This window comes from Rhinopithecus bieti, unplaced genomic scaffold (genome assembly GCF_001698545.2).
Source record: "Rhinopithecus bieti isolate Rb0 unplaced genomic scaffold, ASM169854v2 scaffold_4104, whole genome shotgun sequence".
NCBI classification, from domain to species: Eukaryota; Metazoa; Chordata; class Mammalia; order Primates; family Cercopithecidae; genus Rhinopithecus; species Rhinopithecus bieti.
The window spans coordinates 1,496,704-1,520,017 of record NW_016804554.1 but is presented as its reverse complement, the minus strand read 5'-3'; the positions used below and the strand labels follow the sequence as shown (position 1 = coordinate 1,520,017).

The window sequence follows — 23,314 nt, the reverse complement described above, 5'->3', positions numbered from 1 at the left end:
ATATATTCAGCCTTAGCCACTTAGTAGGCATATGACCTAAACTTTCTGCATCTTTAAATGTGGATCATAATTGGTTACTTCCTCATAGAATAGTTATTGAGAGATGTAAATCTGAATATGCATGCCAGTAAATATTCTTATTGCTGAGCTTAACCAGTTTGGCAGAGATGTACATGAATTGAGAGAAGAAAATCTTAATCAAAGAAAATAATTTATTACCGTAATAGACAAGATCAACATTTGTGCAAATTAAAAAACAGATAATCCAATCAGAATCTGAATTTGAAGTTCCCCACCTTCCCCCCTCGCGCCACCTTCACTGGATTTTAGGAGTTTTTGTAGACTGACCCTGTAATTTTTAGTTTCATGGCCTTCTAGTTTTCTGTACTTCTGCTCAGTGCTGAGCCCTTTAAGCAGAGACTCACAAGCGACAAATATCAGCACACCACTTAATTGAGGAAGCCGGAGTGTTCCCAGGCCCGCAAGTTGGAGCTCTTTAGTTGGAGTGCGGGGTTTAGACTAGAGAGCGTGTTAGGTGTTAGGACTCCTCCTCCACACCACCAGTCAACAACCCCGCCCACCCCCGCCAACTTGTTTTGGCCTCTTAGCGCCTTTCTCCAGCCCGCCGGCCCGCCCTTCCTCCGGGTGTCTTAGAGCTGGGCGCAGGAGGCGGGCTCAGCGCTGACGGGCTGCGCCTCTGCAGCCAGAGGGAGGAGGCGGGAAGGCGGGCGGAGGTGGAGGCGGAGGAGGAGGCGGAGGAGGAGGAGGAGGCGGGGACTACGCGGGGCGGTAGCTGGCGCCGAGCGCGGTGGGAGAGGAGAGGGTACCCGGCTGGCTCGGCTGGCGGCCTCTGCCAGGATCTCGGCGCTGCAGTCCTGCGCCTCTCCCACCCCTGTCTCCGGCTCCGCGGCCCCGGGCACGGCGGAGGCAGCGGAGCAGGCCATCGGTAGGTTGCACGGGGACGGCGGCTTCGTCTGTAACCTTTTGTGCCGCAGAAAAGGTGGTGGTTATGGGGTGATTGGGGGAGTAGCGGGTTTGCCCCAGTCTCCGATCCCCAGTGCCAGCCCCAATCGCGGCGCCGCCCCTTCCTCTCCGCCTCGTGTCTGGGCCGGGTGCACGATGCCCGCGGTGCTGGGGAAACCTGGCCGGACCAGCTTCTGCGATGGGCGGCGGGGCGGCCCCAGCGTCCCATGGCCTCGGTGGACCGGTTCCCAGGCACCCGAAGGGGACTGGGGTCTGGTAAACTGGGTGGGGCCCGCGCGGGGTGCGGGGAGCTTGCGGTTCCCTGGCACAGGGGTGGGGCCGGAGACGCTGTGAGTGTGCAGCGCGTGTGAGTGTGCGGGGGCGTGCGCCCCCGTGTGCGCGCGTCGTGCGCTCGCTGGGGAGGTGCGGGGACTCGGCGACCCGGAGCGCCTCTCCCGCGGTGCCGCGGTGCGGAAGTCGGGGCGCGTTGGCGCGCATACTCGCTCCCTGCCTTGGCCGCCGTTCCCGCACCGCGGGGCAGCGGGCCTGGAGGCCCCATTGAGAAGTAGCTTTCCTCTGCCTGCTGCACCTTTGGCTGCATGCCCGACAGCGCTCAGGATGCGGCTGCCCGGGTCAGATAGCACCTCAGGGCGAGCCCCGGCGCCCTGATCTCGCCAACCCTCCTCGCTCGGGTTGCAACCCGGTGCGAGGCCGCCCGCGCCCTCCGAGTGTCCGCCGGTGCAGTGGGGGTGGACTGCCCGGCTGTGGCCGCGTGCGAGCGTGTGGATTGGGGCCCGGTCCGAGCCAGAAGCGTAAGCGGCAGATGTCGTCGGGCATTGCCGCCCTCGCCCCACCTGTCGCGGGTGGACTTTGGGGCAGGTGGGAAGCGGAGGAGAGGGGTTTCGAGGCGGGTGGCAGTCAGACCTCCAGCAACGGCCCCATTGTGAAGCTGCCAAACTCTCTCTAGTGGTGGAATCTGCAGGTCTCCGCAGGAAAGGAGATGGGAACGCGAAGGGAATGATGGCCCCGTCCTTTTCCCCTTGCAAGTGTTCCACACCCTTAGGGACTCCCTGCCTCTCCTCCCACCTCAATTTTCAACCCGGTGGGTTAGTGATTTGGGTGGAACCAAGATTTCCGCGCGCGCGCGCGCGCGCGTGTGTGTGTGTGTGTGTCTGTCTGTCTGTGGTGCACAGGTAAAGCTGAAGCTGGGAACTTTTTATTTGAGCAGGAAGAATGGAGGCATTTTACAGTGTACTTGCCGCTCCTAGCTGGAAGAACAATTCTTGCACATTTCTGATGTTACTAAACTCTTCGTTTTCCTTTTTTTTTTCCCCCCAAAGAGCCAACCTACAAGTTAGGGTTGTTAGTTGTTTTATTTTCTCAAATCCTGTAATGCAGGATTGACACTAGAGAGATAGAAATTACCCTTTTGCAGAGTTTATTTTCCCAGTCATCTCAAAATATAGTATTGGTTATTATTGCAGAAGCTTTTGGCCGCGATTTATGATTACATTATTATGTTTAATGAATGTGTCACAGAATCCTCAGTGTTTTAATTATGTAACTGAATGCATTATAAACTTAAAAGCAAAGTGAACAGGATGAAATATAAGAGTTAATGAATACAGGGACCTGTTAATTTGATAACAGTTGATGTATTGAATGAATAGCTTTTGCTAACATTTTAGTTTATTTAATTGCAAATGAAAGTGTTAGTAACTATTTCAGTGTATAAGATATAATTATTGATATTATGTAACAGTCAATGAATTTGCTTATTTTCTTTGTATGTTTCTGTGTATTTTAGACAGCTATTATAAAATTAACTCAAAAGTATTTAATATGTTGAGAGTAATAAAACTTTATGTACAGGATTTAAAATTTCTTTGCTTTTTTTGTAGCTGGAGGTAAGGTGAGGGATCAGCTCTTTTCCTCCAGAGAGAACTTTGATTTTGTCACCAGCCTATAAAAATGAGTACCTGGTTTTAAGCTTTCCCAAAGGTTAGCCAATTCCACCGTGTACACCTGTCCCATTTTGATGATGCTTCCTAAGAGGCACATTTCTTGTAAAGGCTGCATGTTGACCTTTAGTTCCACTTACTGTCGGTCATATTTGCAGTGAAACTGAATATTTTTCTAAAAGTAGAAGGATGACACCACGTGATATTAGTAACCTAGGTTTAATTTTTACTAGCAGAAATGGAAAGATAATGAGTGCTACACTTTAAGGGGGTGGATTGCTATTAAAAGAACTGATAGTAGAAAGAGAAACACGTGTTTGTCTTACTGAACGAATTATGAGTTATCTTACGAAGTTGGCAAGGTTAATGGTTTGTTTGTAAGGTCAAGGATGGTTTCAAAAAAGTCACACCCTACTTAACTCTTCTTAAAAAGTGTTGATGACTTAGTTTCTGCAAGTTGCAAATGGTAAAGTAAGAGTATTTGAAAGAAATCTCTAAGATGAGCATCTAGTTGCAGCTAAACATTTTGTTTTCATTGTTGTGTTGTACTTTGACAGTTAAGCCATTTTATTTCTGCTTAGTGTTCAGTTAATATTCCTCCAGAGATGTTTTGTTTCATCTTTTATTTGTTTTTAGTGGTCTTTGAGACTAGTGGTCACAAAATATTTTTACTATTTTGAAAGGAATTTTTAAAAATTGCTGTTTTTTTCCAAGTGCTTTTCCATTATTGGTCTCTTCTTAAATAGCCAGTCTGAAAATAGAAAGAGACAGGTAGTCTGGCTTTTTTCTTTTCTTTTCTTTTCTCTTCTTTCTTTCTTTCTTTCTTTCTTTCTTTCTTTCTTTCTTTCTTTCTTTCTTTCTTTCTTTCTTTCTAAATGTTTTCATGGGCTTCAGGTTTGGGCTATGAAAAAAATGAAAATAAATGTTTTGGTAGCTAAAATTAGAACTCACAACTTCTACTGTACCGATTTCTTTGCCTAAAATTTGTCTTTTCATAATATAAACTTTAATGATGAATGAGATTTATTTACCAATATTTGAAAGGGCTATGTGCTGGTCCTCATATTTATAATCTTATGATTTGTGACCAATATTGTTAAATTTTTTCTTATTGCTGTTTTGTTAGTGATCTGTGCTGAAGCTTGGGATTTACGACTTTTGTGGGTGTGTGTGGATTTTGTGTGGACTTAAACATTTCCAAATGGAGCGTTGTATATTTTGGGGAAAGCCACTCCCTTTTCTGGGTTCCTAGTGCCCTTCAGGTTTACTGTCATTAGATGGATTTATTTCCATGTCTGTCCTCCCCTCTGGCCCAGTCTCAGGCTATCTCTTTATATGTACACTAGTGCCCGTGCAGTGTGAGGATATATAATAAGACTCAAGAAACATTGTTGAATGACTGCATAAGTGAATACCTAAGTGGGTACACCCAAAGAAGAACTCAGATCTGTATGGGAATTCACTGTTCAAGCAGAAGGGTGTTTCCCTTTTTAAAAGTCATTGCCTTTCCATTGGTATAGGTTACTTTTGAGTAGGATAACAATTAAAACAGCCAAACTGAGACAATTTTGAGAGTTAAAGGGGGTTGCTTTAAATAATTATACCAGGGTATTGACTATGAATTGAGATACATAGTCACTCTACTTTTGAAAGGCATTCTTATTTACCTGTGGTAATAACTATCACCTGAGAAATTCGATACATTTGCTATTTAATGTTTGCAAACTTTCCTATTTGTAGAAGCTCCACTTGCAGTCAAATGTTGGGTGTCTTTTGCTTAGTCACCCATGACTTTCTTATCCAGAAGTCTGTGGGCAGCTCTTGGCCAATGCTTAGTTTTTCCTATTTTTATTGCTTATGGGATAATGTCCCACTGCATTCTGTTTCAACTTCTTATAACTGGAAGCATTTATTATATCCTGTAGCCTTTGCTCTATTTACTTCAGTCTTTGTTTTTATGCAGCATTTAGTCTGTCTTCTAAGAATTTCACATGGATTCCTTTTCCTCTTGCTGACTGTTTTTGAGAGGAAATCTGTTGATATCTTTCCAAACCTTCAGTGTTCAGAACATTGGCCAGAATCAATTGCAAGCATTAGAGAATTAGAGATTTTTAAAGTATTCTAAAAATGTGTGTTATTTGGAAGGTACATGTTTTGGGGATTTTATATTACAATCTTTTGTTTTAAGTGGGAGATGGGGATAGAACCCTTACTGTAATTTTGTAGTAGATTATGGGTTGTGTCTTAAAGAAAAGGTATATTTTATACTAGTTAGTTTCTGGTCTTGTTCTTTTTTCCCTCTCCTACCTCTCCTCCGTCTCCTACTCCTCCTCCTCCAACTCCTCCTCCCTCTTCCTCTTCCTCTTCTCTTCCTCCTTCTCTCTCTCCCTCCTTCCTCTTCCTCTCCCTCCTCCCAAAGCAAAAGCAGTAAGCAGAGTCAAAATTAGAAAAAGTGAGAATGTAATGGAGCTTCTGCACTTTGGTTTTGCTTGTGTTGCTCCCTTGGACATTGTGTTTATATTCTATTTTTGGCTTGGCACTGGCATAATAGGAATAATCAGTTACTACTCTTTGTTTACTATGAAATTACCGACCATTTCCTAGATTTACACATCAGCTCCAGTGCAAGAGTTGGATAATGTCTTTAAGGCTCCTCTACTTGCAAGTCCACACTAAAGTTTTAGTTGATTTCTTTCTTTTGGTGTTGAAAACTCTTTGAAGTTTAAATATTTTCTAATACATTTAAAAGCTTGAAAAGAAGAATATGTCACCAAATACATGAGGCAAATTATATGAAAGTTTGAATAGATTTAAAACTATCAAAACTATTCTTTAGGATTAAGACAATCAGATCTTTCTAATGTTCCTCCTGCTTGTTTTTCAGTTGACATTTCTAAAAGTATAAATGAAATCTATCTCACTTTGTGATAGATGTAGTCTTGAGAAATAAAGCAGAAATACGTAACTGTATTTGATATCCAACCATATAACCAACCAGATGGTATTGGTTGATACATTTTTTCTGTCTTATAATTTATGATTTCAGAAAATATAAGCTCATAGGAGAAAGAGTCCATGATTCAGAAGACATTTGTATAAGACTCTCCACGATGTGCCACCAAATCCTAATATTTTTCAAGTTGGAAGTAACCTTGCAGCTAAGTAGTTCCCCCAGCCATTTCACAAATGAGGCAATAAAGCTTTTAGATAAAGTGCCTCCCCATACACTTAAAATAGAATTTCATTGATAGAAATTAATTGATGTACATTTTACAGGATCATGATTATTATGTAAAAGGCTATACTTACGGTCTTATCATTGAACAGAGGCCAGTTGGGGTTCCAATTCCTGCTCTGACTCTCATGTAGTATCACCTTAAAGAGTACTTTAAAATAAGGATACTACTAAAGACTACTTTAAAAATGGGATAATAATATTTTCTTCATGGAGTAGTTAAGATTAAATGATATAAATTGTATATAGCTTTTGACATATGGAAGATGCTAAAGAAATGTTAGTTTTAAAATTCCTCTTTCCCATTAAAAGTCCATTAAATAAGAAATGACGATGAATGTTATTAGTATTGGGGAAATTCTTTGGGATAATTATATTAAATATTTTGTCTATAGATAACAATTTTTGTTACAATTTACTGTGTGTTAAAACCAGAGGCTTCATTGGTGGGGTAGAATCAAGGCTTAATTTTTAAGATTTTTTGGTTACCCGATTTAAGAATAGTTGGTGGCAAAAGACATGAAAGGGAGTGTTTCTGTTACCTACATCTGAAGAAGCTGCAAAGGCTGATAAACATGCTAGTTTCTTGGAATGACAGTTCTTGGTGCATTAGCTCCTTTCATTTTCTCCAGCTAAAGAAGCACATATTAAATTTAGTAATTATCTATTTCCTTTGGATGAAACTCTCCTGTACTGGTAAGGAAAGTAATAAAGTTACAAACTCCTTGCCTTTTTTCTTGCAATTTGTCTTTTGTTTGATAAGGTATTGTAAATGTTGCCACTTCTCGGGCTCTGTGCACCTACATAGGTAAAATGAATCTACTCGCCTCATTTGACACCCCTCCAACTGCTTCTGTTGTTGAACACAACCGAAAACCAACAACCAAAGAAACTTTTACAGGTGGAAGAGGACTTTGGAGGGTATTCCTCGCCTCAGCAAATTAACCCTATTAACTAGGGAGGTAGGAGATAAAGATAGATTATCTTACACATTAACTTCCCAGGTAAGAGAGGGAAGGCACAGAGGAGATGCTAGAAACCTTAAGTAAGGTGGTAACTATAAAAAAGTGCTTTTTCAGACACTTGTCTTTTTTTGTTGTGTTATCCAAGAGACTTCTAATCATTTGCCTCGCGTCAGTCTTGTGAAAGATTTACATTGTTGCTGCTTTATGGCTAAAATGAGTTGATACCAAAAATTAATTGCATAGCAATAGCATCACACATTGTAAAGAGCTTTGCAGCATGTAAAGCATTCACCTACCTCATTTCATTTCATCCATCAAACAACTGTATTAGGGAGGAGGGGGGGTTATTACGGTCTTCATTTTACGTGTTGATATTTATGCAGGGTCAAGAGTCAGAGTTCTTAGCAAAGCCAGAGTTAGGAACTATGGCCTGTGCTTTTGATCCTAGCCTGAGCATTATTTTTTTTTGCATAGAGTACTGTGAATCAGTTGAACACATGAGTAGGACTAGGATGGTGAAACTATTACTTATTACCTTAATTTTTCTTGTCTCTTTATTTAGCCCAGTTAGCTACTCCTAGTCTCTAGGTAGAATTTAAGTAACAGAGCACAGAGAAATACACATGATAAAATGTTTGAGGATGCATTTAGGTGAACAAACTCAACATTAATTGAATTAATTAATTATTGGATCCTATATTACCTATACTTGATGTTACTACCTCCTGCTAGTTTCATTCTCTTTTGCAGTTAGAATTGATATCATGTTACAAGTTGTGTTACTTGTTAAATTAAAGGTTTATTTTTGTATTTCATGTTTAGTACCTGGAGTAGAACAGAAAAATTATTATGTCTGTGTTCCCTTGGGACTCATTGGAAATTGTACAGTGATATCTTCTGGGATTTAGTCTGGTAAGTTATATTTTGCTTTTTCTGTTTGTTAACAGTTGTATGAACACAATACCATAATGTAGTTTTTAAAGACTATGTAAGTAAACAAGTGAGTGTGAAATGTCAGTCAAGTGAATGTGTAATGTCGGTGTATTATTGCAAATATAGTATACTCTAATTACACATTTTTAATGGTGAGAAATGAAATTATTGTTGCAATATGCAAATATTATTTTATTTGAAATGTTTGACTAAGTTTTCCTTCCTTTAAATTTCTTTAATGTAAAGATCTTATGAAATAATATTTCAAAGTATAGTAGTTAGAGATAGTTGCTCTAATTTGGGGCAAATTTTAGTAAAAACATTAATCTCCAAACATTGCTGAAATAATTTGCAAAAAATTCTGGTTATATATTATCGTACGTAAAGAATGAGCTAACAGGTGTCTGAAAGGAGCATTATTTTCACTTAGTCATATAGCAGTTCAGTGAAAATATGACATTCTTTTTATCACACCCTGGATTTAAACTGTTAAAAATATGCGATGCTGTTTTCTTCCTTTAGTTGTCTTTTTTCAGTGTGTCATCTGTGTATCTTTGCTGACATAGTTGTCCATGTGGCTCGAAGTCTTTGAAGGGAAAAAAGAAATTCCTAATGATCTATGGTAGCTCTTTAGCATTCTCAAGACTGTATGAGGGTGACTCCGTGCTTTGGTGTGTCATTCTACTTGGCCGTTATCTTTGTACATCCTTGCTTTGAATTACGTAGAGAGGTCATAATCCTTGGAAAAGGCAGAGTTTCATAATAAGTGATTTCTAAATTTCTAGTCAGCAGCAGAATGATTCAAAGGAATGGTAGGGAAAAACGAATACTTTAACCTCATTAAGTAGATAAAACCTATTACTTTTATGAAAATGCATTTTAGAACATTGGAAAAATGGAAACATTACTAAAATTTTCAGTTTTGAGGAAAAGTGTAAGAAGTTTGGAAAACATAGTACAAAGTACTTTGAGAGGATATTGAATAAAAAATAATGTGGCCTGGTCACTGACTCAGCTAATAGAAATAAATCACAAAACTAGAGCAGTGTGTAGAAGCTACAGCAATATATGTGTGTGTATCTATGTCTATCCATCTATCTCTATATACCTATATTGGTACAGTTGTTCCTTGGCATTCATGGGAGATTGGCTCCAGGACTTCCCCCAGATACCAAAATCTGATGATATGTAAGTCCCTGATACAAAAATGGCATAGTATTTGCCTATAACCTATGCACATCCTCTTGTATACTTTAATCTAGAGATTACTTATAATACCTATTACAATGTAAATGTTACATAAATAGTAGCTGTACTGTATTGTTTAGGGAATAATGACAAGAAAAAATTCTGTACGTATTCAGTGTAGATGTAATTTTTTGCTTTTTCAATTATTTTCTCTCTGTGGTTGGTTGAATCCACGGATGCAGAACCTGTGGAGACAGAGGGTTGATCGTATATAGGCATGTACATACAGATATATGTGTAAATAAATCGACATTCTAGCAGAGCTGCACAAGGTGAAATGAATCATCTTGGGAGGTAGTGAGTTACCTGTCACTGCAGGTGTTCAAACATACAGTGGACAACTATTAAGATTCCTTTTGATTCCAAAATTATATGGTACAAAAAAATTTAAAATTTGGAGGACCATCTGAAACTTGGAAATATGTTACAGAGTTCATTTATTTTTTAATGTCAGGTTTACTGAATTATAACTTAGTACAATCCATCCTTTTAAAGTGTACAGTTTGATGCATTTTGACAAATGTATCCAGTTATGTAATGACCACTACAGTCAACCAATAGAATATTTTCATCACCCCCCAAAATTCCCTTTCTCCCCCTTGTAGTTATCCCTTCTCCCCACCCTAGCCCTTGGCAATTAATGATTGATTCTAGACAATAGTTTTGCCTTTTCCAGAATGCCACGTAAGTGGAAACATGTAGTATACAGGTGTAGTATCTGCTTCTTTCACTTAGTATTTTCCCAGATTGTTCCACTTCATTGCTGAGTGGTATCCATTGTAGGGATGGACTGCAGTTTGTTCATCTCTTTCCCTGTTGATAGATATTTGTATTTTTTTCTAGTTTCGGTGTTGTGAATGAAGCTGTCATACATATTCACATTCAGGTGTTTGTATGGACATGTATTTTCATTTTTCTTGGGTTAGATATCTATGCTTATGGTGGCTGGGTTGTTTAATGAGAATTTATTCAACTTTATAAGTAAATGCCAAACTGTTCTCTAAAGTAGCTGCACCTGACAAAGGCTTCTAAGTAGCTAAAATAACTACGCCAAAGTGTGTGCAGATGAAGGAGCCCGATTCTCATTCAGCACAGATTTATTTTTATCTTATATGCAGTTTTAACACGTTTGGTTAGCAGATATTTCCAGCCCACAGTAGATTAGGAACAGTAAATTAGAAGACCTAGGGGTAGGTTGTTAGCAATTATAAGCAGCCAAAAATTATGTTCACCAACATGACTATACAGTAATTACTGATTAAAAACAAAGCAGGGACTTACAAGAGTGAAACTCTTCTATCTGATAAGTTCTAGCTGACAGGTTCCCAAACCTATATGCATATTAGAATCACCTGGGAATCTTTTACAAATTGCAGAACCCAGGCTACAGCCCAGATCAGTTAAAAATCACAAATCTGGGGTGGAACACAGACATCAGCAGTTTTTGAAGCTCCTTGCATGATTCTGGTGTGTAGACAAGTTTGGGAACCACATGCTAGAAGCACAGCATGGACTTGGAGCCAGGGAGCCTGAGTTGTAATTATGGGCATTAACTACCTGTATGGCTCTGGGCAGGACCCTGTCTTCGTGATTTCAGTGTCTTCTCTATATTTGGAGGTAGAGGTCCCAGGTAGGTTATGTCCAAGATGATTCTGGTATTAAAACTGTATCACTCTAGCCTGGGGCGGTGGCTCGCACCTGTAATTCTAGCTACTTGGGATGCTAAGGAGGGAGGATTGCTTGAGATCAGCCTGGGTAACATAGTGAGACCTTATCTCTAAAAGTATAAAAGAAATAATTAACCAGATGTGGTGATGCACACCTATGTCCCAGCTACTTGGGAGGCTGAGGTGGGAGGATTGCTTGAGTCCAGGAGTTTGAGGCTGCAGTGAGCTATCATTGCCCTACTGCACTCCAGCATGGGTGACAGAGCAAGACCCTGTGTCTAAACAAACAAACAAACAACAAACACAAAAATAGGTGACTCTAGATATCATAGATATCACTAGACTGGTATTAGCCCTACTTAGGAGACCCTATTTCCCCAAAAATGGCTCTATTCGAATGGTTTGATTCAAGTACCTCTTGAAAAGGGTTTTCTTAACATGATGACATTTTTATTCCGTATATTTAAAATGGTTATGTTGATATCTGTTTTCTCTTATATGGTATTGCTGTATGTTGCTAAAAAAAAAACAGTGAAAGCATATGGAGCAGTGTTTTGATAACTGGGAGTGAATTTTTTTTATAATCTTATTTTAAAAAATTCTCAGAATGCAATTTCAAAAAGAATTCTTTGTATAGCAGTTTTGAAACTTATTAGCTATTTTCAGAGCTGGTCTAAGGAGCTAAGGCATCTAGATCATATTTTCAAAATGTTGCTCTTTGTGCCAAATAGATAGGAAGCTTGGCCTCTTGAAGAGTGTTCAAAGCTGTGCAGATTTCATACAGGTCTACTCTCTTGACTATTCTTCCTGGTGCACGGGGTTCCACTCACGTGTGTTATGGTTTGGACCTGTTTGCTTTAGTCTCAGCCAGAATACTGGTATTGTGGTATTGAATGCTGTATCTAATGCTTTTGAAATGTACACTGTATGTATTTTTCTAATATATATAAATGAAATGTTATCTTCCTTTTTTGAAGGAAAATTTACATTTAGTTTGTAAATTTCTTTAAAGAGCGTCTAAGTGTTTTTTAAGTGAGAATAATATCAGGAGATACGAGGTCAAAGAATGGTGGTCATGTCCCTTTCATTTATCTTTTCTTTTGGAAAATCAAACACATCAAACAAAAGGAAGCACATCATCTTCCTTTCTTCTTTTGATAATTCCTATTTCTAAGCAATAAGAGGAGAAACAGGCACTCTTCTGGTGAGTGTATAGATTATACTCTTTAAAAGTGTTTACATTAATTTTAGTTATGTAAGGTAATACATTACCCATATAAAACCAGAAGCATTATTAATAAGGTTTTGTGGTAATTGCTATAAAACCTAAAAAGTACATGTTCTTTGACTCAGCATTTTTACTTCTGGAATTTTCTGCAGAAATATTCATGTGTGTCTGTGTGTACTCTTCTTGCATGTTTTCATTGTAGAAGGAAGTAATCACTCACTCTCACATTTGTAAATACTCAGGAAAAGGAAGGATATACCACAATATTAATAGAGATTTCCTCGATATGTCCGGCATTGGTAGGGGATGAAGAATGATTTTGCCATTTATAGTACATCATTGTGAATTATTTGGACTTGATAGCTTTCAGTTTGCATGTATTGCTTTTACTGATTTCAAAAACAATAACAAGAGAAAACAATCCTTTGAGCAGGTTAGTAGGGTAAGAAAAAGGTAGAAAGTATCTGGAAGGGAAAGGTGGTTATAAAAAATGTTTGTTGACTCTAAGACTTCTTTGAGATATCTCTGTATGGTTAAAGAAATTAGCAACTAGGATGGTGCCCTAGGCTTAGAGCCTAGTGAAATAATTTTTGTTTCTTGGAGGGTGTCCCTGACTCAGACACCCTGTAGCATAGGAGCTGACTGTGGACAATATCGGGATGTATCTTATTGTTAAGTCACATTCTCAGCTTTTTGGAACCTTTGCTTTTCTTTCTCTCCATGAGAATTACACTGTACCCTACCTTTACTACATCCTTCCTGTCATAAAAAATATGTTTGATAAACTAATTCAGTCTGTAATAGAGAAAAATAAAGGTGTTTTAAGAGAAGAAGGCAAAAACGAGCAATATTAAACTTGGTGGAATGAGTCTAACAAGAGAATTTCATGCCTTTGACATCTCAGCTAAAGGTTCAAGGAGTTGGAAATTTTTAACAGGCATGCTACTGATGTATAAATGAACTCTATATATAGGAAAGCTAATGAAGCAATTAATTTTTTGAGTTTCTTAGATGAAATACAGGTGTTAGGATACAGTGTTTCTCAAAAAGAATTCTTTCTATAGCATTTGTCAGACGTACCACCTGTTTTCAAAGCTGGTCTAAGGAGACAAGGGCATTTAGGTTATATTTTCAAAGTATTGGTATTTATGCCCCAAATTTAGATTTGGCCTCTCAGAGAGTATTCATACCTATGCAGATTCTATAAGGGTCACAGGCTTTTGAACGTGCTTATCCTGGTGCACCAGGTTCTCCTATACATGTGTTGTGATTTGGACCTATTTGCTTTAGTTTTAGCCAAAATTTACAATTTCATTCTGTACCCAATGCTTTAAAAAAATGTGTACTGTGTACATTTTTTAAGAATTAGTGTTACCTTTGTCATCTAGTTGGATCCACATAAATTTCAGCAATATAGAAGCATCTATAAATGTTGCCAAATCTTTCACGTTTTATAAATACATTGGTGCCATTGTTACTGGTTGGATTGTGAGGGAATTTGATATTGAAGACCTTAGGTGTCATTTGAAAGACTGTATTGTTCCTGGTACTTTTTAAGACGCTCAATTTTAAAAGCATTGTTCAATTACAAGTTGACTTTGCTATTCTTGTTTCATTTTCTGTTTTAGCTTCTTCTCTGCACAGACATTTTGCTGCTTCTGTAATTATAACATTAATACTTTTTCTATTTTCTACTTACAGTCTATTTTTGCTTTAAACTATATATAAAAGGCATTAATGGAAGCAAGAAAGGTATTTTTGATCTCTGGGTTTTAGTGCTCTGGAATGAAGCAGGTGGCATTAGACCTGATTTCTTGACTCACAGGCTCTTCTTATTGATGTAGTGGGAAGTGTGGCACCTGTTGCATGGTACCTGTAGTAGTATTTATGAGAGTGCTTTGTGGTTGTTTATCTTGGCAGCAAGCTTTTTGGATGCAAGGTTTATTTGACAATATGAAACAAAATGCTGAGTCATGAATAGGCTTATTAAAAATAACAAGCCTGTAAGCAGTTTTTTTCATGGTAAAACCTGAAGAATAGACTGCTAAACACAGGCCACCTCCAGTTATAGTCACCGTAGCTGAGTTTCCTGATGAATGTCTTTCAATAAGAAATTTTGCTGTGGAAAATGTTGGACATCTGTATATTTGTATATCTGTCTTTAGTGTCTTCTTTCTTCCCCCGCCCAGAATTCTGGAGTTAGGAGGTACCTAGACTTCTTCCTCTGCAGATGGGACAGTGTCTAAAGAGCTTCTGCCCCATTGTAAAATAACCTGAGCAAGTTGATTCTGTAACTGATCTCAGGATCTTGCTGCAGTATTTAAATCTAGTCAAGAAATTCTCAGGAATGTAGTAGCATAAGTTTTGTTTTCTGTCACACGGAAGAATGGGAGGTATGCTGCTTATTCAGCATTCAGCCCAACTACAAATGAAATATTTGACAATGAGGGCTGGCTTTTCTGAAACCCAGCCTCTACCTAGCTTTCTTGGTGCCGCATAGTAGATGCTTTTAGAAGGGCAATATATAAGTAAGAAGAATCCTTTAGAAAAACAGAAGCTGTTTGTGAGGGTCTTGTTTCCAGCGTTCATGTTCCTACATGAATATCGAGACCTGAAGTTGTTCTCGCACATATGGCAGTATATTGCGGAGACCAATGAACCACCCAATGAATTGTTAGTTTTGAGAAGACACTATTTGTAGTTTGGAGCAAAAATACTGATGTTTGATAGCCAAAAAGTACAAACAGTTTTCTAGCTCTGAGAATTGCTCATCAGAAGTTCAGCAGATAGCAGCTATATAAGCTATATTTAAAGTCAGCCTTTTCATGTTCCGGCGCCTTGAGACTCTCCCGCAGGAATCTTGCCTGGAATACTGACCTGTTTTGCATTGACTTTAGTTGCTCCGTTGAGTATTTATGTTGGAGGATATTAGAAATGCTTACTCCTTCAACTTTCTGGTGAGATTGTGTTTTCCATAGTGAATGTTTTGTCTACCTCAGTAAAATGTGGTAGATTTCATATACCAGACTGCCTGGTTGAAATTTACAAAGCTCTTAAACCACATCTGTATCTTCTACTTAACAACCTAGGTTAAATCGTTGTCTTCCAGGTTGATGTGTGAAGATCCTGTTTGAATAGTTCTCTTCCCAAGTCATTTTTTTTTTTTTATGGTGTATTTGGCTGTTGAAAACTTAACTGATGAGTTACTCATCTAATGGTAGTGTCTATTTCCTATCAAATCAGATTTTGACCTTTACACATGTCTTCACATTTCTAATTTTCCAGGTACTTCCAAGTATTTTCTAGCTAATATATTATTTCTGCCTATTTCTCTAAACCGTTGTGTCCTTCTAGGCTTTATCTTCAACCCCCAAGGATTCTCAGGATTTCTGACAGTTGTTACCTTGATGCAGCAGGATTGGCTTAGTATGGCGACAAACTTTTGATGACTGTGTTGCTCTCAGAAACCTGTGTCCACTCCTCTTTACTGCAACTTTGTGCACTATTAACTTGCTTAGCAATTTTTTTTCCCTCGTAGACAAAAAAGATGAATTTTAGCCTCGCTTCTGCATGAAGTTTTACCGAATTTGGAATGTGTGGGGTCTGAAGTCATAGATTTAAAGACATTTATAATATACCAAATGAGAATGCAGTAAGCTGCCTGGTGGAACTCCATGAGTTGTCACGGAGTGCCAGATTTGAAAGAGACCTAGACCAGAGTCTCAGAGCAGACAGACATCTTGAGTGTCACTGCCTTGGTGACTCTCCTTGGGTGTGGTGCCCAGTCTTTGTGTGTGTGTGTGTGTGTGTGTGTGTGCCCTTTCCTCCATGACCCTGGTTATTTCTTTGCCTCACTGACCCTCCTCTCTTTTTCAGGATGAAGTATCAGAGAAACGGCTACTACCTGTAGCTGCCAGTCAGGTTACGTAGTTTGTAGGCCTTGGCTATGTCCTCTTGTATTCTTTCTGGGTTACAAAATTAGTGAGAAAGGAAGGATAAATTTGTCATTTGGCTCCAGGTTAATATTTGTTTGTTTAGCATAAAAATGTGTTGAGGCTTCATATGGCTCTCTACAGTTCATTAGCTGAGAAGTCTTATGTGCATATCAGAGTAGCTGGTAGTCACCTGATATTCCAATCCTATCAATGGAGAAATAAATTTCCTCAAATATAATTTATTTTATATAAATAATATAAATACACTATAATATAGTTTATTTTTACATTGACATATAATACAGCTGATTACATCTAAAAGGGTTCAGGGACTAGAGTATTTTGGTGAAATAAAAACGGGAAATAGTCTAAGGTTGAGAATAAATAGTGAGTAATACCATATAGATCCTTTGGCATTGCTTTATCTCAAATACTGTAATAAATGTTTGTTTTCAGTGGGGATCATAGGGAGCACAGGGTGGTATCTGGTAACTTCACAATCTTTTAATAAAGGAAATTAGAACATGCATGTGGAGGAATAAAGTGCTGTTTTTTGTTTTTTGTTTCTTTTTAAAACAAAGCTTTCTAATTGCTTGGGTTTTAAATGATTACCCAAACTTAAAGAAATACTTCAATAGGAAGTGGTTGTCTAGTAAAAGATTCATAAGAGTTATTTAATAAATTTTAAGTAAATTTTCGTCTTAAAATCAGTTGATGTCATTTTGATTAGCAATCTGAGATACTTAAAACCATGTTATCTACTCCCAATTAAAAAGCAAGTACAAATAGTTTCTCAGAAATGAAACGGTCACTATTTCCCTTAGTGTTTTAGTTTCCCAAATTTGATCTATCTGTAGCTTTCTAGGAACCTAGCCGCCATTTGTGCCATTTCTTGTCAATGGAGCTTTCCAAACTATGTATTTTAATAATCTTAAGGAATAATATTAATATTCATTGTGAATTATTCTGCCATTTTTGAAACTATTGAAAAGTACAATGTCTTGGGTATTGTAAAACAGAATGTCAAGCCTGTGGTATATTTTATGATTAAATAGTCAAATTAAAATGACATCTGATGTTCTATACATTTTTTGTATTAAAATTATGTGATATATTGGATTTAGCATTAACTTTTAAACTATAAAATGATATTCTTTAAGTCACTGGGGATATGGAAGGAAGAACATTTACAAGGTTTGGGGGAACCTTCCCCTAAGACTCCTCATACTCTACGAATAGTTGTTTTAAGTCTAAATTGGATTCCTTGCAGAAATTCATCAGCTCAATCAGCTTTATTATATGTTCCTTAAAGACAAATTGAAAAGAATTGCAGGTGTCAAGAGCTAAACACTTTAAATTAAATAATGGAAAAATTTAACTTTCAAGCCAGAAATATTTTATGTGTTCTTATGAAACTATGTATGATTGCTTTCATTTCTTAATGCTGAGGTCTGTATTTGACTCACTTAATATTGCATTAAGGAATAAACTTTATGTGATTGAATGGAGTGCTGCATTTAGAGAAGTATTATTGTTGTTGTTTTCTGTTGGCTTCTCCTGCTGAACTTTTTCATGGTACATCAGACTTGAACTTGCCTTTCAGTTCTTAAAAGCAGAGAGGTAGTTGTCATTTCATGCCTGCTCTGAAACGTTTAGTAGACATAGATGTATGTCAGTGGTACATTGACTGTCTTTCAGGCAAGTTTACTTCATGCTCCCTGAGCCTTCTAAAAGGACCTGGCCTGGCCCAAGTCTCTGTGCATTATATTCTTCTAATCTAAGTCTGTTTACTTTTAGGATTGTGCAGACTGGTGCTTAAAATGGAAGTCGATATTAATGGAGAGTCTAGAAGTACTCTGACCACCCTGCCCTTCCCTGGGGCCGAGGCCAACTCCCCGGGAAAGGCAGAGGCAGAGAAGCCCCGGTGCTCCAGCACACCCTGCTCCCCGATGCGGAGGACCGTGTCAGGCTACCAGATCCTACACATGGACTCTAACTATTTGGTTGGCTTCACGACTGGTGAGGAACTCCTGAAGTTAGCTCAGAAGTGCACGGGAGGTGAAGAGAGCAAGGCAGAAGCCATGCCATCCTTACGCTCCAAACAGCTAGATGCAGGACTTGCCCGTTCCTCTCGTTTGTATAAAACCAGAAGTAGGTACTACCAGCCATACGAGATTCCAGCTGTCAATGGCAGGAGGCGAAGGCGGATGCCCAGCTCAGGAGATAAGTGCACTAAATCTTTACCTTATGAACCTTATAAGGCCCTCCATGGGCCTCTGCCTCTTTGTCTTCTTAAAGGTAAGAGGGCTCACTCCAAATCTCTGGACTACCTCAATCTAGATAAAATGATCAAGGAGCCAGCTGACACGGAAGTGCTACAGTACCAGCTTCAACACCTAACCCTCCGAGGGGACCGTGTGTTTGCTAGGAATAATACATGAATGACTTGCAGAGAGCTTAAATCAGTTTAGGTCAGCCTACGCTTGGCTGGAAAAAACCCACTGCTGTACTCTGTACATGACTCTTCACACTATAGATGGTTATATCAGCTAAGTGTTCCTGGAACATAAAAATTGTCTGGATCAAATTTGAATACAGGAATGAAATCACAGGTACTTGGGGGGGATATCATTCTAGAGCACGCAACTGCAAAGAAAACAGAATGTTGACTGTTAGTTTGTATAGCTTTTTAGCTAGGAAAAAAAGGCTTTGGTACAGTAATTTCATCTTTATGATTCTGACACTCAAATTGGGAATGTTATCTGCTTGATTGTTGCTGACTTGATATGATTCATTAGAAATTTATATCTTAAGTACTCAAGTACTTCTTGAATCTCTGTATTTTACTATAAAATGTATGTAATGATTTGTTTTATGAAATTTAGAACTTGAACATTGCTGAATTGGACCACTTTTATTTTAAATATTGAGTTTAAATATTTTATAACTGGTTTTGCACTGAAAAAATTAACACTTCAGATTGACAACAGAGTAATCTTTCTTCACTTGCCTCAATAATATTATTGAGCAATGAATTTTTTATTTCCGCATGGAAAGTTATTGATCTCTATGGCTGTAAAATATTTCTTTATAGCGTTATTAAAGTGTGTCTTAATAAAATTAAATTTGGGATACAAAGTATTTATTTTACAATGGGTGGGCGGGGGAAGCTTTTCCAGAAAGTTTCCAATGTGATGTTTTCATAAGTTGAAAAAACTCTCCTTAGTGCTTATTTTCTAACTTAAAATTCACCTGGAACTTTAAATTGGAAAGGATTCTTTTAATTGTGGATTATAGGCATAATACTGTTTGCATCTGAATTTTCTGTAAGTGAATAAAACTTTTAATAGAGGAACTCATGATTTGTACTATCGAATGATTAAACTAAGTATGAAGTGATACCATTCAGCATGGCATCAGGTCATTCCAGTTTTAGTTCTGTGCAACACAAGCACTCACTGAAATTCCAGTTTCTAGGATTAGCGTAGGAGCCTAACATGCTTCTACAATTTTAATGGGTTAATCCTGGATTACTTAACAATTTATGTCAATTGCACTGGTTTAATTTGTTGCTAAAGAAATAATGCCCTGGCTTTAGTAACAAATACAGCTCAACTATTCTTGAATATATTTTGGAAAAAAAAAAAAAACATGTATGTAACTTACCTTTTGTAAACGTTCTATTTCTTTTTTCCCCCATTTTTGACTCTTAAAGGTGCAATTTATTACTGAATTGGGATTTCTGGCAGCATAGAACTGCTTACTTTTTATTTTGGGGTCTGTGAGTTTCTTAGGTGTTAGCAATCTTGCTTATAAAATAAGAACACCTTTTAATTAATGAGTGGGTCATTCCTGGTGCAATTGTGATTTTTCTTTAGCCAGAATGAATGGCAAACTCTATTTAGAGCAAAGTAAGTATTAGAAAACCCTAGGAACTCTTAATCAACGTTTATTACACTTTCATTAAGGCAAACTATGTGAAAGAGCCTTGGGGAAGTTGGCCCGTATCTTACTGAGTTGATCAGATTTCTCGTTGGGCTGGAAATGTTTAGCTGTTGTATATTTTAAAGTAAATTGCACCTTTGTAACATATTGTATTGACGAATGATCACTAAGATTAGCTATATCTATACAGTCATTAGTTTGACAAGAAATAGAATCCTGTCAGATGCCAAAGAGTGGGATTTTTACGTTTAATGATTAAACACCATTATTTATTGACAATTTACCCTGTGGAACTGTATTATTTCTAACTATGAAATAAAGGGGTGATGTAAACACACATTGTTGTGTGGTGCTTTAAACTAGGTCCACCATCAACAGGCTACTTACTGTTCAAGAATTCCACTGAATTCCACTTAAAATAAAATATCTTATTTTAAGGCCCTATTTTTGTTAAAACAGTAACAACAACAGAACTATTTACTTATGATGCTCATTGGCATTTTATGATAAAAGATGTATTCATGGCAATGAAATGTATTCAGCCTATTAGGAAACACAACTGGTTACGTGTGAGACCTGTTCTGCCCATGTGCCTAAGTTTCTTAATAATAGCTAAATAAAAATGTGTAGCTTTTTTGTTTTGTTTTTTACTGAAAGACAGGTGAAACTCTGTGGCAAAAATAAAGGGGTTAATAGTATGAGATATGGCGTACTTACTATTTTCTGATTAGTAAAGCTATATAATTTTAAATTTCGTTTTCTGGAAAGAAAGTTTCAAAACTCTAGGTCAGTAGTTTTCACAATGTGTTTGCAGAACCCCTTTATTAGTTCAGTCTTACTTTGTCTGTACCCCATGGAATGGTAGCCTATGGTAGGTAGGAACCAATTAAAAAAAAAAAAAAAAAAAGGATAGGCTGGATGTCTTTTAGTTGAAAAACAATCCCTTTTGACATGGTTTCTATTTTTTAACTTTTTCATTCTTTATTCAATTTAATATACCATACTACATAGGGCACACTTGGCCAGAATATACCTGATGATATTATCTTACTGCTCTTGCCCTTAAACATTGCAGCACTATATAACTTTACTTTTTTTCTTCTTTTGCAAAAGTACCATTTGTTTGAAGCTCAGATGATGCATAAAGTTGCAATAAAATTTCATTCCTTGCCTCAATCTAAGGTGAGCTTCTTTTGCTCTTCTAGACTTCCATTTGGTTGCATTTTACACCTCTGGATGCAGGGCTCCCAAAGTCAGTAGTCGTGGAAGAAGAGGCTCTATGGGGATGGATTTAACATATAAAAACCAGTTCAGAACCCTCAGCTCTTCTGGACTGCAGCCCAGCTGGGCTACTGTTCCAGAGCCATCATGTCGTGTCCATTGCTTCTTACGCCCTATAATGCCCATCTGTGATCACTATGTCTTTTTCCTTCCCTGGGATACTTTATTTTAAGTGATTTCAATATTTGAGGTTCGAGAAGATTTTTGAGGAATCTGAGTTAAGTTTTAGAGGCAGATAAGTATTTCACTAAAGAAAATATTTCTTCAAATCTTAAGCAACCTATTTTACTCAGTTTTTTATTCTAGCATGTTTTCTCTCAGAAAGGCTTTTATTCTATTATAATCCTTGAACTTTTTTAAAGGCACTTTTAAGTGACCCTGGTCTAAGTGGTTATCATTCAGAGAACAGAGGAGGAGAGACTGTCACACTTTGTAAATGGCATAAATGCTCTAGAAGTGTTGAGGTTGAAAGAGAGCAAGGATGTACATTACTGTAATACAGAGAGGACAGCAAGTATTAAGTAAAATTGCCTTTTTAAACAATGTATTTGATTAGAGAAATGGAAATTGATGAGGAAGATTGCCTTGGAAATATAATAAACGTGATTATAAAGCTAGAAGTGGAGGCTGTCAGCACTTAATAATGCACTTCACTTTGTAATATACGTCTGTAGAGAAGAATTATGAAATGGACTTCTTTGATATTTTACATTGGAAAAAAGTTAAGGATTTTTCTGGCTGAGAAGACTGGAAACAAACGAAAAGAAGAATGAGCTTGATTTGTTATTTCGAGTTTGCTGAACCCCCAAGGACATTTTTTTCTTTATCCTGGAGAGATGTTGAATTTGTATTTTTGCCATTGTGAAATGACTTCGTGCAAGATTTTCCTTTTCTTCTTCTTCTTCCTTTTTTTGAATTTTATTTTATTTATTTTTTATTATATTTTTTGAGGCAAAGTCTTGCTCTGTCGCCCAGGCTGGAGTGCAGGGTGGCACGATCTTGGCTCACTGCAGCCTCCACCTCCTGGGTTCAAGTGATTCTCTTCCCTCAGCCTCCCAAGTAGCTGGGATTACAGGCGCCCGCTAACACACCTGGCTAATTTTTGTGTTTTTAGTAGAAACGGGGTTTTGCCATGTTGGCCAAGCTGGTCTGAAACTCCTTACCTCAAGTGATCTGCCTGCCTCAGCCTCCTAAAGTGTTGGGATTACAGGCATGAGTCGCCATGCCCTGCTGTGCAACGTTTTATTAAATGGTTTCAGAGAGAAAGTCTGAAACCAGATCTGAATGTTGTCACCCCTGATTGTGGGGTTGTGCTTGATGTACAGATGTATGGGAGAGCACAGAAGGAGAAAAGGGAACTCAGCATCTATTAGATTGGTAGAGAGTAGCTGCAGTTGGTGGAATCCTCAAGTGATCCTGGCTGGGGTCGCTTCTGCAGAGAAGAGCTTTGATGCTTATGCTTTTGTGAAAAAGCCACCTGCACTTTCAAAGTTCCTTCTGAATGTTCTCGAGAAAGGATTCTTACGGTGATCCGGTGGAAAGAGGAGGGAACACTGGGTTTGTGATAGTGACCTTTAGCCTGATTGGCCAGGAAAACTATTCTTCACCAAGCTTTTATGTAAAAGGATTACGCATGAAATATATATTTGGAAGACTTTGAATCATCTTTTGTCCCTGGCCTAATGCCTCAGTTAGGGAAAGGAACTTACACAGTAAGAAGTTTTTGAACTTAAAGAAATTCAGATTTTGGCTAAGGGGTTGGAGCTGGGATGGCAAATACTGAGCATGCCGACCACTGTGCTCCTTGCCTATGCATGTGGCAGACATCACTAATCTATCAGAGTACAGCCCCCCAGAGTCCAGATATGGATGCGTTATCTTTCTTGACTTAGCACTTTAGGCAGCTGCTACTGAATTGATCAGCATTACATAAGAGTTTTGCCTAGCGTATCC

At 38.2% G+C, this 23,314-nt stretch overlaps 1 protein-coding gene across 4 annotated transcripts; it reads left to right on the top strand.

The window, feature by feature from the left end:
• The first annotated feature begins 748 nt into the window (after positions 1 to 748).
• MACIR (macrophage immunometabolism regulator) lies at positions 749 to 20,715 on the top strand. Of its 4 annotated transcripts, none has more exons than XM_017869150.1 (3): positions 749 to 946; positions 7,947 to 8,036; positions 17,933 to 20,715. In XM_017869150.1, exon 3 carries the CDS (start codon positions 17,956 to 17,958, stop codon positions 18,574 to 18,576), a length of 621 nt encoding a protein of 206 aa, XP_017724639.1. In that variant the 5' UTR covers positions 749 to 946; positions 7,947 to 8,036; positions 17,933 to 17,955; the 3' UTR covers positions 18,577 to 20,715. The 4 variants fall into 4 exon arrangements, with proteins under 4 accessions (XP_017724639.1, XP_017724640.1, XP_017724642.1 ...); XM_017869151.1 differs by lacking the exon at positions 749 to 946 and adding an exon at positions 1,089 to 1,239 and having other exon boundaries at positions 17,933 to 20,417; XM_017869153.1 differs by lacking the exon at positions 749 to 946 and adding an exon at positions 1,106 to 1,234 and having other exon boundaries at positions 17,933 to 20,417.
• Positions 20,716 to 23,314: the final 2,599 nt, after the last annotated feature.